General features: G+C 44.3%; 1 protein-coding gene across 11 annotated transcripts in view; it reads right to left on the bottom strand.

Moving 5' to 3' along the window:
- PARD3 (par-3 family cell polarity regulator) overlaps nucleotides 1–16,509 on the bottom strand; it is a 638,153-nt gene that overhangs the window by 5,748 nt on the left and 615,896 nt on the right. For all 11 annotated transcript variants that reach the window (XM_082648190.1, XM_082648201.1, XM_082648198.1 and 8 more), the window contains 2 exons: nucleotides 13,663–13,783; nucleotides 3,425–3,552 (listed from right to left, as the gene is read on the bottom strand). In XM_082648190.1, the coding sequence (XP_082504316.1) occupies nucleotides 3,425–3,552; nucleotides 13,663–13,783 (249 nt within the window). The remainder of the gene's footprint in view (nucleotides 1–3,424; nucleotides 3,553–13,662; nucleotides 13,784–16,509) is intronic.

The raw sequence follows: 16,509 nt of genomic DNA, 5'->3' as shown, positions 1-16,509 counted from the left end.
ATCTCGTGTTACCACCTGGCCAGTGTTTCTTACTGACATTTCACGGTGCAACCTGAATTCTGCCTATAGGTTTCCTTAATCACAGTGAGAATTTACAAACCCCTCTGGTGCGTATACATCCCTCTAATTCAAACCACCTCACCTAGTGCGCCTGATACAGTCTCGACCATTTGTTTTCTTTTATGCTCCACTTTGCAACTGAACCCTTTGTGTGTGCGTGAAATCGTTTTGGTATCAAATGCCGCAGCAACTTGCTCGGACCAAAGTCCACTAATTGTCCACATCCGAAGAGCTGAGGTCAAGTGTCTTTGAAGAATATCACATGTCAGAAACGGGGATTCGCCTCCAGCTCGTGTGGGTCACAGCCCCCCTCCGATCTCCAGCCTCTGGCTGAGTGAGGTTCCCTGCAAGGAACCAAGCTGTGTGCAAGGCCCTGCATTCCTAATTCCCTCACTCAGAGATGCACGTTGGGGAATTACAGTTGACCCTTGAACCACATGGGTTTCGACTGCACGGATCCACTTGTACATGGATATTTTCCAAGAGTAAGTACCTCAGGACGACAGGGTCTGCGGTTGGTTGAACCCATGGACACAGAGGAGTCGTGGATGGAACCATGGATACGGAGGGCTGACAATAAGTTATATGCAAATTAACTCCCCAACTGTACTCTAAAAGAAGTGAATGTGATGTACAGGCCGACCAGCCCCACTCACCTAAACTCACACAGCTCTTTAATTTTAAGATTTCTACTTTTCTCCTATCCGCACAGAATAAAATGGCTAATAGTAAGGGAGTTATAAATGACCAGAGGGAAAGTTCTGGTTCTTTAGGGAAACACTAACTGACAGCAATAGTCCCAGCAGCGGCAAGCCGCTGGTCCATGGAATTCCAGGTGCCTCTGCCTGTGCTTCAGGGGGAGAGGAGGGAGAGAAGCACAGAGGACGGGAGAGCTGGAGAGGGTTAGGGGTGGAGATGGAGAGGGGGCGCCAGGATGAAAGGATCCGTTTGGAGAACTGAGCGACTTTGGAAGGTGAGCAGGAGTAATCCGGTGCACCTGCCTCTCTCTGGTCCTCTTCCCGAGGATGGGGCCCCAGAGTCTCTCCTCCCACCAGGCTCTCCCGCCCCTATCCCCCCTCCTTCCCTTCCCTAGTCCTGGCCATTTCCCATCTCACTTTCTTCTTACACACACTTTATGAGAGCTCTCCTCCATTTCTTACAAATAGTGTCAAACACAACTAAAGTATAAGAAGCCAAACATTTTGCCAATAAGATAAGATCACAGCCCCTGCGCGGACACCACCATCCGCGTGGGCGTGATGCACAATGGCCACTGCGTGGCTGGGACAGCAGGGCCACATCAGGCGTGTCAGGTCATCCCCATCATCACGCTCGTCTTTCTGACGGAAGGCAAGCTGACAGGCTGCAAGAAGGGAACTTACACAGCAGAAGCTTTTTGCATAATCCTTGAAGTGTTGCCCATTTGACGCTCCGGGGTGATTCAGGTGGTGGCCTCCCCCCAAGTGCTAAGGGCAGCAGAGCACAGAGACCTTTATGTCCATATCTGCTCACGTTCCAAAAGTGAGCACCAAAGCCCTCGGTGGCAATGAGCATTACAAGATAGTGGTTTAGCGTCGGGGCTGGGCAGGGTGGGGTTTGAATTCTGGTGGAATTACGTACTAGTGTGGGACCTTGAGGGGCGTACCTTAATTTCTCTGAGTTGTTTCCTTGTAAGACGTGCTCTCCAAGGTCTTGTCTAGACCTAAACTTCAATGACTCTTGCCTAGAGTGGGCTAAATAACTGTTAGTTATGCTCCCATGTAAAAGAAAGGATACTTCCGTACTCAAAGGAGACACAGCTTTACGGATTGAGAGAGGACAGCTGAGTGATCGAGTTCCCACACTAGGCAGTGCCCCTCCTGGTACAGAGCTGCACTCACACCACGTGGGCGTGGCTGACCCGGGTCAGTGCAGTGAAGTCCCCCGGGCCGGTTATGGTGGTTATTTAACACTAAAAGGACTCCCCTTTATTAGAATCAGGATCACTTTCATATCAGTCGGTCAACTTTGCCCCATCCCAGCACTCTTTTCCCCCAAATTCAAAATGGTCTACTTGATATAAACATGGTAAGTAGACCGTTTTCCACCCAAAATGATTTTGTCACCTGGTTTTGAAATCGTGTTCCGTACAAACGCCTGTAAGAATTGTGATGATAGGCGTGACTTCTTTGGGGAAGTTTGGAAAGCTGAATGGTTTTAAACACTTTCATTATTTACAATACTTAGACGGAAAATGGCTATTTCAATGCCTTAGGGCGCCGTTACCTGAGGGCTCTCAGGCCTTTGGCAGAGAAGCCTTGGGGCAGAGGGGCCTCCACGTGGGGAGCCCGGCAGGGAAACCCTTCTGGCTCAGCCATCAGCTAGGCAAGTGGACATCCCGGGACTCTCCGAGGTTCAACACTGAGCAGAAGCAAGGATGGCAGGACGGCAAGAGAGGCAGGTTTGGGACCACTGATCCCCCTTAGATACAGTGCCTGGAGCATTTAGCCCCTATCCTTTTGGAGAAGTCTAGATTTACAAGATATCATTTATCCTAGTTACCCCTGAGCTGAGCAAAGTTCTCTTTCCATTTCTCAGTTGAGGAATCTGTCTCCAGCCCCATGGGAGGTCGCAGAACCAACACGGTAAGTCCCCTACATACGAACCTCCAAGTTGCGAAGATGTGAACCTGCATCTGGTTCCAGCAAGGAACCAGAACCTGTGCCGTCAACGACAGGCGTGAGGGACATGGCAGCTCGCCCTCCGTCTCCTATCGCTGACGATCCTTCAGCTCTACCGCCTCCCACCTCCTCTCCCTCCTCCAGTCCGTACCTCTTCTTGCCTGTTCACCCGATGCCAGCCCCTGGATGCCAGCTGCTGTACGACTGTACTTTTCAAGGTACTGTACTGTAAGATTAAAGATGTTTATTTTTTGTCTTTTAGGTATTATGTGTGTGAAAAGTATTCTAAACCTATTACAGTGCAGTACTGTGTAGCTGATTGTGTTAGTTGGGTACCTAGGCTAACTTTGTTGGTCTTATGAACAAATTGGACTTACAAACGTGCTCTCAGAACGGAACTCGTTCATACGTAGGGGACTTACTGTACCAGAACCCAGGTCTGACCCCTAAGACCAGTCCTCGTGGATCAAGCCACTTCAGGTCCAGTGAGGGAGCTGTCTGGTGAAGGTTTGGGCATCTCCTAAAACACCTCCCTCCGGGTCTCCCTGCCACGTGGTAAGGTGGGCTCTAAGTAAGCGATGATTCCCACCATCTACGTGCGGTTCTTCGTTATTGGAGAAAGTGCACTGGGGAGGAGGGATTTCCCAAGGGACAAGGACAGGGAGGATGGCGACACGCGGGGGGTGCACGTGGGGTGCTCGTACCGGGGCAGGGAGCTGTACTGGCGCTGGGCCTGCTGGAAGCTCTCACGTTCTTCCTGCCGTTGCCGCTGCATCTGCACCTCCACCGACACCGAGTGCCGGCCGCTCTGCGCCGACGGTCTGGAGTTGGGCTGCAGGGGGAAAACGCAACACGAGTCACGAGAAAGGAATTACGAATATCACGGGACCGGTGACTGTTTCCATTCTCATAGACTGACTTAGAAACAATTTTCAACTTCCGTGAATTTCTTAAAAATCAAGTGCAATTTTCTCAGGAGGCATCTCATTGATCTCGTGAGCCCCAAATACCCCATCATCCTAAATTTTAATTACGGCTTTAGAATGGTTTAAAATTGAGACGTCCACCTTTCTAGTCTGCCTAAGTGAGGTTTGGTAAATACTGACATTAGACACTAGTTTATATCCCTTGTATATACAGCAAATACAGGGGAGTAAGGCTGCTCAGAAATCTAGAAGCAATGCCAAAAAATATAAAAATTTGCTACAATAATTCACAACAGTGGGAAAGTCCAAGGGTACACACTTGGAAGTTGGCCATGCTGGTGAATCTTTTCGGTAGTTATGTATTTTACTCTAGCAGTAGGATACAATGTAGCTGATTCTCCTTTTATTAAAGGATGACAGCTAAATTTTGAACCCAAATTAGTTGAAACTAGGCAGTGTTCACCACGTACAGGTCCTCCAATCCACGGATGGCAGCCACATGCGAACAGAAACACTTATCAGAAGAATGAATCTGCAAGCTAACAGCTACTGGAATTGGTTATGAAATAACACATTTTGCCTTAGTTATGAGGATATGGCATTTTTACCTAGGTTAATTATACGCTACAGAGAAATTTTCCATCCTCTGGCTAAATACTTTGGTCAGCAGGTCATCTGCTCATTGCTGCCACTGACCAAAACCAGATATTGGGTGATATATGATGCTGGGCCCCTGTGGATGCTTTAGCTTCTCACCGTCAGCGTTCAGCTCACCTTCGAGATCTGGCCTTTTGAAAGTAGCTCCACTCAAAACAGACAACGATGCCTCTAACTTTACAAAACAGCGGACAATGGTTGATCACAGCATCAATGGCAGTCACTCTTAAGTACTCCTTTTCAGTGCTCGCCGACCTCTGCCCCCTTTGTGTTATGCAACACTGTGCGATACGCTTATTCTGAATGAAGACTGTCTCTTATAGACAAGTTATGGATTTTCTTCTAGAGTTGAAAGCCAATGAGAGACCTGGGCTCAATAATCATTTTCTGAAATCATATGAGTCTCAGCCTTCGTTTGGAGCGTGTAAGATAACACGTGGGTTTGTTCCTTAAAGAGTGGCTCCTCTGGTTGGTTTTTGTGTGAAGAGAAAGAAAGCAATCTCTATTGTCCCCTTTCTGCCTAGCTAGCATAGCCCATTTGTTGGTAAGCAATGATGAGGCACTGTGCAGGACAAAATTTCAAAGCATACGTACATCATCAGCGAGCATATTAAAAATATCCCGATACAAAAATAATGGGCGAAGAGGTTAGGCTTTACAATACCCCGGTCTCTACGAGTGGATGTTTATAACCACACGCCTTGGAACAAACGTGTGTTTGGAGACCCACTCCACAACACCGTTCAAAGAAAACACATTGCCGAGTGAGCTCTGCTTATACAAACAGAGCATGAAGCAATTGTTCATCGACAACATTAAGCAGACAGACAGTTTCTTCCATGACCCTTGATGAGGCTGGCCCCGAAGAGCACTGAGCTGACCTATTATCGGTGGGGAGCCTGGGGAAGGGCCACTGGACGGGGAAAGTGAAGCAAGGAGATACGCCTTCGAAAAGAACCCCATTTTCCTTTCCTTTACAGCCCGTCTAAGCTACACACATGTGTCAAACAGTCTTGAAAGGCCTGGCATGCTGCTGCAGGATTTAGTAACCAGCTTTTCAAGCTCCCGCCGTTCTGTGACACGCTGCTTGTGGAGCTGTGAAAAGAAAATGCAAGGTCTTGTAGAAAGGTGTTTCTCCCAGAGGCCTGAAAATTTGATTCTGACGGAGGAAAAAAAAAAAAAAAAAAGTTGAAGGGCTTTTGCTTCCGCTACTGTGCGGTTTCTGATTTTCTGATACTGTTTATCAGTGGCACATCTGGTGGATCTGGATGAACCCCAGTAATGAAATTATCATGGGATCTGAAGACTTAGAGTGAGGGAATGAGTTTGGAATCAGCAAACTGACATATTTCATTCTGTTTGCTCACTCTGATGAAATACAAACCTCAGCCTTACTATTAATATTTTACTCTCTTTCTCTTTTCAGAGCATGCAAAAGAGTAGGTTATTAGAAAGAATCACTGGGACTTCCCTGGTGACGCAGTGGTTAAGAATCTGCCTGCCAGTGCAGGGTACACAGGTTCGATCCCTGGTCAGGGGAGAGCCCACATGGCGCGGAGCAACAAAGCCCGTGCGCCACAACTACTGAGCCTGTGCTCTAGAGCCCGCACACCTCGACGAAGAGTAGCCCCCGCTCGCTGCAACTAGAGAAAGCCAGAAAGCCCGGGTGCAGCAACGAAGCCACCACACAGCCAAAAAAAAGAAAAAAAAGAAAAGAAAGAAAGAATCACCCTTAGTTTCAGGATGAAAGTTGACTGGGCTGCAGATTTCAAGGAAGATTGTGTGCATGACGCGTCCAGAGGAACAATGAGAGAAGGTCGTCCTGGCAAGTTTTCTACTTGGCCTGAATCAAAAATAACCTGATTCATGATTTCAATGAAGATCTCATAAAAACGTAAATTGTGGGAACAGTCTTACCACCGACAGCCCCAACTTTAAGATACTGTGGTTTTGTGGTTCCCTACGGCAAAAATAGAAAAATGTATCTAGAGTCCAAAATCACAAAAATAAAGATAGAAATGAAGAAAGAGATCAGGTTTAACCCCAGAGAGAAGGGCATGTTTTCGGATAAAACAGCATCAGCAGCTACAACAACAAAGCAACATCTATACAGGGAAACACGCAGGGAACACATAATTGTAATGATTCCAGAGATTCGCCAGACAGCAAGGCAATAGCTCAGCTTTGAGAGTGCAAATCATAAATAACCTCGGCCTTGTTTGTGATGAAACTGGTGACAAGCAGCTACCTTTTAAGTAAAAAAATAGCCCAGGTTGCCAAGGCTATAATAATGACAGAGGTTATAAGACAGAAGTATATACATGATTATCTCTTACACAATACACCGGAGAACCACGATACGTGACTGTCTTCATGGCTTATGTTTAAAACCACAAGTGAAAATGATGCAGGTTGCTTTTGTAAATGAGCTGCAAAGTACTGGTCTTTACTGTGATTATGAAGAGATGCGATTTATATTATATAAAAAATTACATAAAGCTTCGAAAGCTGCGCAGTTTTGGTATCACTAACGTAGAACAAAATATTGAAAATATCTTCCGTACGGTGTTTCGCTAAATTAAGTCCTTACGCATTTCTCTCCATTAAATAAAAATCATCCTTATTTTTCCAAAATAAAAATAGACAATACAAAAAATAAAAATACAAAACCCAAACTGTTAATAGACTAAAGAAAGAACAAAAATAAATGTATACTGTACAAAGTTTCAGTACTAATTTGAACCAGGTGGTATTATAAGATTTTTAGAGCTTCGTATAAAAGTGTGTGTGTCTCTTATGAAATAAAATTCATTAGTTTTATTAATATTTAATACTGCTTAAATAATCGAATTTTTCTTCACATAGATAAGAAAAAGAGCACGTATGCATATGTGTGTGTGCACGTGTATATATTCACACATACACATATATGTAATAGTCTTATGAATGAGAATTTAGGGTGGGTTTTCTACTTAAATAATGAATAATAAAAAATTTCAAATTTTCACATATGTCCAGGGCATGTAGGGAAAACAAAAATAAAATACAAGAAGTTTCTGTGCTTTGGATGAAAACCTATGATGAAGATGATGATAATGATAAAACAAAGAACAATGATATCCCTTGAGATTTAAAGTCCTTATTTTAGTAATTCAAATGCACTGCAATCCTAGTATGAATTCCACATTCTGATAACAAAGTCACTTAATCGTGTTGAGAGTGTAAGTTGTTTACTCTGTTTAAAAGTGGCCATTGCTAATATTGGTAATGATTTTCTATAGAGAACTTATTGCCAACCTCTAATCCAAATAAAGTTAACTTTTGTCTCTAGATCCTGTCCTCCCTGCCCTCCCCTCTACCCATCACACACTATACTTACACAGCTATCGATTGAACTCTGTGGGTTCTGAATGTTGAAAAGCTTAATTGCTACTAATGATGTGAGTAATGGTTGAAAAATTGCCACACATACCAATTTCCCTCATCAAGATTTTATAAATATGTGTTTTGGTCTTAACACACTATTTGTCTTCTTCTCATCTTTCCCAACCAGGGTTTGGATCTATTTTCCCATCTTAATCAGCAAGTAGGTTGAAAATAAAGGAGCAGCCCTCCAGTGTCCCTCACTGTTGGGTGGCAGGCAGGCTCATGCACTTCACCACCGGAGGGTTCTGTGGGTAGAACAGCCCATGGGTCATGGAGGCTTTGGCTTGGAGGGTGGGTCATGGGACTCCAAGAAAAGGGTCTATTCTGCAGCAGCACAGAGACACCCTTGCCATAACTAAAGGGCACCCCTTTGCTGCAAGAATGGTTTCCTCCAGGTGGATTTTCAAGAGAGGTGATTGCCACCCAATTTGAACTGGAGTAACATTACACACAGCAAGCCTATCAACTAAGAAGATATTTCTTGAGTCCAGGCGTGGAGACCCATTAGGAAGAAATGACAGCAGATACCTCTGAAGTCTTAAAGAAAGGAAGACAGGGCTTCCCTGGTGGCGCAGTGGTTGAGAGCCCGCCTGCCGATGCAGGGGATACGGGTTCGTGCCCTGGTCCGGGAAGATCCCACATGCCACAGAGCGGCGGAGTCCGTGAGCCATGGCCGCTGAGCCTGCGCGTCCGGAGCCTGTGCTCCGCAACGGGAGAGGCCACAACAGTGAGAGGCCCGCGTACCGCACAAAAAAAAAAGGAAGACAAAAAGAGAAGCATCATCTGCTCAAATTCCCCAGGTCCAGGGAAGGCAGTCTAGGGGTGCAGGATGGCTGTGCAGTGTGACTGGCCCTCTTACTAAATCAGGCAAGAACCTAAATGGGAAAGGGGAGTTGTTAAAAGTCCAAGGCAGGAAAATGGAGAAAGGGACAGATTTTTTTTAATTTGTTTAAGGACAGACAGCTAGGAAGAAAGCTTGGGGGAGAACAGGATATTCATATCCTGGAGGATCAATTTTCTATCTGAAGGACTAAACTGCTTTCAGTCACTACCCACCCAGGATGGAAAGGATTTAGCAACACAGCTATTAAAAGCTCCATTATCCCATCCATCAACAGTCTCAGCCAGTAAGTCTGCTTGTGGGCAACACTCAGGTATCTGTAAAGTTTTAACAGCATACTGTGCTTAGGTCTGCAGCCTGCAATTTAATTCTTTTAAAAGCAACACTAAGTCCTGTCCATATCTGAGCTCTGTGATAATAACCCTAACGTCAGCTATTGTTCCATTATCTTAAGAAAGATTTACAGCAACTTGCTGCTTTATTTATGCTGCACCTGGCCCTGCTTTGGGGGAAGAAGTTGCTTTTTCTTCTTCTTTTACTCAGTTTGGGAGGGAATTCACTTCAGTTATGGAGCTAAGGAAATGTCCTGGGCCTCTGCTCATCGAAGGACCTTTGGTGCCACAAATCAGCTCCCTCAGGCCCAAACGTTATTTTGAACAAAAGCCCAGGAACAGGTGCGTACTGTTCTGCTAGAGTAGAGAGAACATTGTGAAAATGGATAAGTTGAAAAGGGCCCCTTGGAAGAATTTTCTGCAGCATCTCTCTCTGTATGTAAAGTCATTGGCCTGGATATTTTTCTAAATGATACATCCGACTGCACTTCATGTGTGGGCATTTCTGACAAGCGGGGCAATTTCAATTCATATGGTCTAAACTGTACACACAGCTTGAAGATGGGCTTGTGGTTCCTTAACACTAAAATGATTACAAATAATTCCAGTGGGTGAGATCATGGCCTCATCCTTTCCAAACACAGTGATCTTTCAAGGTCAGAATACATACGGGAAAAGAATCAAGATTCCAAGATATTCAAAGCTCATTTTGTAAAACAGATCATAAAAACTACAGGCTATGTTACATTTTGAACAACTGAGCAGCTCTTCATAAGGCAACAATGAGAATTTGTATGAAAATTAATACACTGAGTAGAATTACAGTCACTTTACACTCATTTACACGATCTGTAGAATGGAGAGTACACAGCAAGATCCCAATTGTTTGATAAACGAATGAATGAATAAATAAATAAATAAATGGAAAAGGTCAACTTCTGACCCACAATTCAGGAAATTATTCCATTCCCAAGGTAATCAGCTTGTCATCCAAATAATTCCCCGCTCAATCATTACAGGAAATGATCATACAAGCCAAGTTGTCCATCTGAAGTTGCTACGGCATTTTGATATACAATAATTTGGCCTAAGACCTTCAGTAGTTGAGTTTCCTAACGTACAAGACATTCTCAAACATTTTTTTCCCAACATGATTGCTCATATTAAGCAGATAACATAGAAACATGTGCCAAAATATTCATGCCCCTCATTAAAAATAACTTATAAAGAAACCTAATGGATACCAAATGGTTGCCACATCTCCTAGCGCAAAACTTCTAGAGCTAAGAAGGAGGAAATGCTCATTTAGCCTCCAACAGACCTGGAGATCTTGCATGTGGATAACTAACCAGAAATAATTCCAATTAATTTTAGTTCCCAAAGATAGATCCCTCTGTTTCTCAAAGCTGTATATTTAAAATATTTTCCAACTTCAAAGAGGTGTTCTTTCAAGCTTTTTTGTGCCCACCCACCCACAATCAATTTGGGTGTGGTTTCTCTGTGTTCAATAGTCCCTGCATCCCCTTCTCAAGACTGTAAAAGTACGCCTTTCCTTTGTATCAGCTCCACTGTGGGATCCTAAGGGCATTCTTTCTTTGTTTTCCAGAACCAAACACAATAACAGAACATAATCAACACTCAAGAAATTTGGTGAGTTAAATGATTAATTACGGACTGAGACATGCTGGTTGGATAATCCACATGCCCTGGTAAAGTAAAATGGCGCGACGCTGCCCCTCCTGGGCTGGACGAGGAGTGAAAAGCCCTTGGAGGGCCTGGGCTGCTAGCGTTACGGGCTGTGAGAACCATTTCCATGTGCAGCGGCTGTTTATCCCTTCAGGTTGCCACTGGCCTCATTCTTCCTTTCAGCACCTTTGTGCAAATACACACCGTTAAGGATGTTTACCCCGCAACACAAAAGAAGCCTGCTTTAGGAGACCTAGCAGGACTAGGTGGAGTCATTGAGCCAAACAACAGAAGTAGTTGAACATAATTCCATCCTGTCGCTACACAGGAATAACTCGGGTTACTGGATCATCTAGAAAAATAAACTAAATATTATTAATAGTGATATTGCTGCAGAGGACAGTTAGATTGTCACACGTATTCAATCCGTTGCACATGTTTTATAACCTCCCAAAGTCAGCTACGGTTGATTTCCTGAGTTTTTCCTCCGGGATGCCGGTCTCATATTGCCTGTTCTAAGGTCCCATCTTCCTCACTTGAACCAAGGTGAGGTCCTTCAAACTGGGACGCCTTCTCCCATTTTTCCTTCTTCTCCTTTCAGTTGCCACATGAACCTTCCACAAACTCCAACTTGATCACCAAACCCCAGATCAGAACCTTTCCTGGCTTTGTGTGGAGTGTACTGGGGCTGCTGGATTTTAGGACCAAAAAGGACCTCAGCGATGATCTAAACTCTGGAGCAATGCTTCCCAGAGCTGACCATCCTTCGACATGACGTGGAGGGCTTATTAAAATACAGATTCCTGGGCCCCACCCACAGAGGTGCAGATCCAGTAAGTCTGAGGCAGGGCCCAGGAACGTGCACGTGTGACAAGCTCCCAGGAGAAGCTGAAGGTGCTGGTCCGTGGACTACACTTGGAGAAGCTCCGACCCACGGCAGCAGCCTCTGTCTTCAACCCAAGGAGCTCTGCTGACATCTGCTTTACTCGACACCCCCAGCTTCCTCTTAAATGTTCATTCTAACAAAAGGTTTAGTAACTGACAATCAGCTACTCTAACCCCCTTGGTTTACAAATAAGAAAACTGAGGCCTGGAGAAAAAATTTAAAATTATTTTTTCTAACCTGGCTAGGGGGCCGGCATTCTGTCCCGATACCATTTTTGTTCAGACTTTCAGTCTAGCATTGAAAGCTCCTAGAACCTTCCCACCTTCATCTCTCCTTCCCTACAATCTAACCACACTCGGGTCCACGTCAGCCTTTGCTCACACCATTCTTCGTCTGCCCCTACTCTCCCAAATATCGAGTGTGATCATACACCCAACACGTTGAACTGAACTCAATACACGTTTTGGGCCCTAATCACTCCTCCACTTCAGGAACTCACATGCATGGACGGGACACCTTTGATCCCAACATCATCCAGATTTTCCTGGACTCCAAAAATACACTCTTTTGACCGCAGCCTCCTAAGCTTTATAATCCTAGACTGCTGGCACCCCCAGCTCCACTCCCAGCAGCCTGCCAGGCTATCAGAGCGGTACTGACCACCGGTTCATCCCTGAGGTGAATACTGTTCATCCCTGAGCTGTACTGCCCACCCTGCCCACACGGGGCAGGGCTTCACCAGTATCCACACCAGGCTTGCCTTCCTTGACTTTCTGCCATGTCTGTCTTGCCAATCCTCATCACAGAATTCAACTAAAAAATTATTTTTCTAAACAACAAGGTCCTACTGTATAGCTCAGGGAACTCTATTCAATATCCTGTGATAAACCATAACGGAAAAGAATATGAAAAAGAATATATAACTGAATTGCTTTGCTGTATAGCAGAAATAAACACAACATTGTAAATCAACTATTCTTCAATAAGATAAATTTTTTTTTTTTTAAAAATTATTTTCTGGGACTTCCCTTGGTGGCGCAGTGGCTAAGAATCCGCCTGCCAATGCAGGGGACACAGGTTCAAGCCCTGGTCTGGGAAGATCCCACATGCCCAGAGCAACTAAGCCGGTGAGCCACAACTACTGAGCCTGCGTGCTACAACTACTGAAGCCCGCGCGCCTAGAGCCCGTGTTCCGCAACAAGAGAAGCCACCGCAATGAGAAGCCCGCGCACCGCAACGAAGAGTAGCCCCCGCTCGCCGCAACTAGAGAAAGCCCGCGCGCAGCAACGAAGACCCAATGCAGCCAATAAATAAATGTTAGTCAATTAATTTTTTAAAAATTATTTTTCTATTCCCTGTCCTCAAACCATTATTGGCTATGGTCACACTGTCATGTTGACTGGACTTACTAATACCCTCAGTTAGATTTTCCTGCCTCAGGCAGCTTATTTACTCATCTCTAGTTGACTCTCTCAGGTTTCCAAGGAAAGCCTTCACAATTCCCATCATATTGAACCCCCAAATCTGCTCCAATGCCTCCCATTCCCAGAAGTGACATCATCTCTATGGCAAAACACAGGATCAGAGCCCAAGTCTGGGGCTGGATTGGGAGGATTAATTAGCCCGCCACACTGTGGAATCTGGATTTATCTTGGGGGCATCGAGAAGCCATTCAGAGCGCTGCTGTAGAAGGGTCCCTCTGGCGGCGATGGGAGGGACGACTGGAGATGGGCTAGAGGCAGAGACCTGGCAGGGGCTCAACAAATGCACACAGGAGATGGGGGAGAATCAAGAATCACTAAATACTGTACTTTGCGTAGAGCAGATACACCATAGACGTGTTGAACTGATTTATTCAGGCTCTGACTCTCAGAAAAATGCATATAGAAAAATACTGAACTAAACTTTAAAAAATGCATAGTTGAGAGTCAGAATACTTCTGCCGTGTCTTGTCATCAGGCAAATGAAACCTATTCTGCAACGGACAGATGGTGCAACAAGATATAAAATGAAATTAGCAGTGATGAAACCCAGATGGAAATGAGGAAAAGGTCAATATGCTAAAGGTCAAAGGAATCTGGCTCCACCTTGTCTTGTTTCATAAAGGTCTGAGGTCACAGCTTAGAGGCTTTTACTGCAGGGAAGTTGCAGGACTTCCTACGACTGTGCCAAGACACCAAACACTCACCCAGGGCTGTTCAAAGCTATAGGTACGTCGCCGATCTTCCACATCTTCATCCTGCTTTGCTTGCTGAAATTCTTGCCGGAGACGCTGTATCCGATCATGGTTGCTAGGAGTTGATCTGTTGCTAAAAGACAAAACGGGCAACAGTGAACACCCTTCAGAAATACAATCTGTGGATGGAAGTTGCTAGGAAAAAATGGCAGCTTGCTGTGAAATGGTGCTGTTTGAGAGGAAGTGAAATTTTAAGACAATATCTAGGCATTTGAAATACGTTTGCATTTTGTTCTCATGATTGAGACTTACTGGGGTGATTTTAGACAGATATTCAAGAGGGCAAGGGGTATTTTTAGACATTCCTTTTTTTTTTTTTTTTTTTTTTTTGCAGTACACGGGCCTCTCACTGCCGTGGCCTCTCCCGTTGCAGAGCACAGGCTCCGGACGCGCAGGTCCAGCGGCCATGGCTCACGGGCCCAGCCGCCCCGCGGCACGGGGGATCCTCCCGGACCGGGGCACGAACCCATGTCCCCTGCATCGGCAGGCAGACTCCCAACCACTGCGCCACCAGGGGAGCCCTAGACATTCCTTTTTTACGCAGCTCTTTAAAAGCCTCATTTCCTCTCGGGAATCTGGCAAGGTGTTGGCAGCAAACATTTTTTGGAAAGGACATTGCATGAAAAGTCGGAAATACCAGGGTCCAGTCCTAGCTCCTCCACCTTCTTAAAGTAAAGTACTTAACGTCTCTGGGCTGCGGCTTCTTTATATATAGTAAGTGCACATAAGAATCCTTTTTGCTCTAAATATCATAGTTGTAACAATCAAGTGAGACAACACCATACAATATAGACTCACAAACGTGCAGTATTACTTTCATAATACCATTATATGAAGTTCTTGTTTATGAGTTTTCCCACGTCTATACACAAAATCCAACACTCACAGTATACATGAAAAGCATTTTAAAAATAACCTCAGGTGGTAGTTTGATTGAACCAATGAGTTCATAATAATTTTGCCTTCTTTTTTATAGCTTTGAATTCTGTTTTATCCTCACAGAAAGCTTATAAGATAGGTGCAGAAGGTAGTATTTCACACACACACACACACACACACAAAGGTAGAAACTGCCATTCAGAGAAGATAAGTAACTTGTTTGAAGTCTCCAGTCTTTCTCTAGCCAGTGGGGAATGTGAGACTGGAATCCAGAATTTTCTGGCCACTAACCCAGCCTCATCTCACTATACCCTGTTGTTTCATTTAGTAAAACACACAGCAGACATCAAAGCCCCTCCCCTATTAAATTACATACATATTTAAAACAGTATTTTGCAAGATTAATAGATATAACCAAAATCAATCTTAAATCTCACAGCACTTTTGGTGGATTCCATTCCCTAAGCACAAAATTACATCCAATCTGGACAGCTATTCAAGCACATTAGGTATATAGTTTTCCAACACAACTTCAGACTTCCTGAGGACAAGAACCAAGTCTTATATTTATCACATATACCCCTCCAAGCTGCTGGCAGAATGGGAAGCTGTCAGCCAATAGGAGGATGGGTCCCTTCATTGAAGACATGTTGCCCTGATGACTCAGAGTTGATCTGAGTTCTTTTGGCTGCACAGCCCCCTGGGTAATGTCATTTGTGAGAGGTGGGCTGGAAAGGGAAAGTCTGTCAGAGGAGAGCCTATAAAATTCTCAAACTGACACGTCTTTGTATAATTTCACATATTTTCAAGAATTCCAAAGGTTTGAAAATCTCAAATTGGAAATGATCACATCCAGGACCATAACATGAACAACTTCTAAGAATAGGGGATTGTCTTTCATCACTTCATCTCCCCGGTGGGTTCCTATCACCCTTATGTTTCTATCAATTTCATGAGAGCTTCTGGAATATCCTGTCGATACATTCAATTTGATGATTTTCCCAGTCAATGAAAACTTGTGTTCCCTTTGTTCCTCTTCTGATAGATCTTTGGGACTGATCAGCCAGAGAACATGGAAAGTTAATCTGTAAAATGTGCTAGTTGACAACAACGACGCTTCCGTCTACACGTGGGTACCACTTTAAACTTCCCCTCCACACTCCTGAGCCTAGTAGGGTGTTATTCCTACTGGTTTTTAAATCATATATACAGCATCTTATCTTGTCCCAGCAGACACGTTTTCCAGATGGAACGCCCAATCCACAGAACTCCTCACCCTCCATGTGAAACTGTGATGGTGTAGGTACGTGGATAGATTCATAAGACAAAGGCTAGGAAAGTGAACATTCATTCACCTCACTGCCCTCTTTCCAGCTGTGACTCTTTTGTCCCCTGCATACTTCACAGCTTTTAATAGGGGGATTGTAGGAGGCTTGCCTGGCGAAATATTTTACAAGTCTTAGTAGAAATATTTCCCTATTATTTTCATGTAGCACAGACAGTTTTAACCACATAATTATTAGGTCCATGACGTCCAAACCATTGGTGAAAACGGACCTCTTCTTACTATTTGTGATTACCTGAATGTGCAGTCTCCCAAAAAAGTGATTTGGTTATACGTATACTTGTATCTATTCTTTTTCAGATTCTTTTCCCATTTAGGTTATTACAGAATATTGAGCAGAGTTGCCTGTGCTATACAGTAGGTCCTTGTTGGTTATCTATTTTAAATATAGCAGTGTGTACATGTCAATCCAAAATTCCCAATCTATTCCTCCCCCCCATCTTTCCCCCTTGGTAACTGTAAATTCATTCTCTAAGTCTGTAAGTCTGTTTCTGTTTTGTAAATAAGTTTTTGCATCATGAAGTAAATTTTTTTTAGATTCCACATATAAGCGATATCATATGATATTTGTCTTT

This window comes from Grampus griseus (genome assembly GCF_964374135.1).
Source record: "Grampus griseus genome assembly, chromosome: 2".
Lineage (NCBI taxonomy): Eukaryota > Metazoa > Chordata > Mammalia > Artiodactyla > Delphinidae > Grampus > Grampus griseus.
The sequence above is the reverse complement of the archived record's forward strand: the minus strand, read 5'-3'. Positions and strand labels throughout refer to the sequence as shown.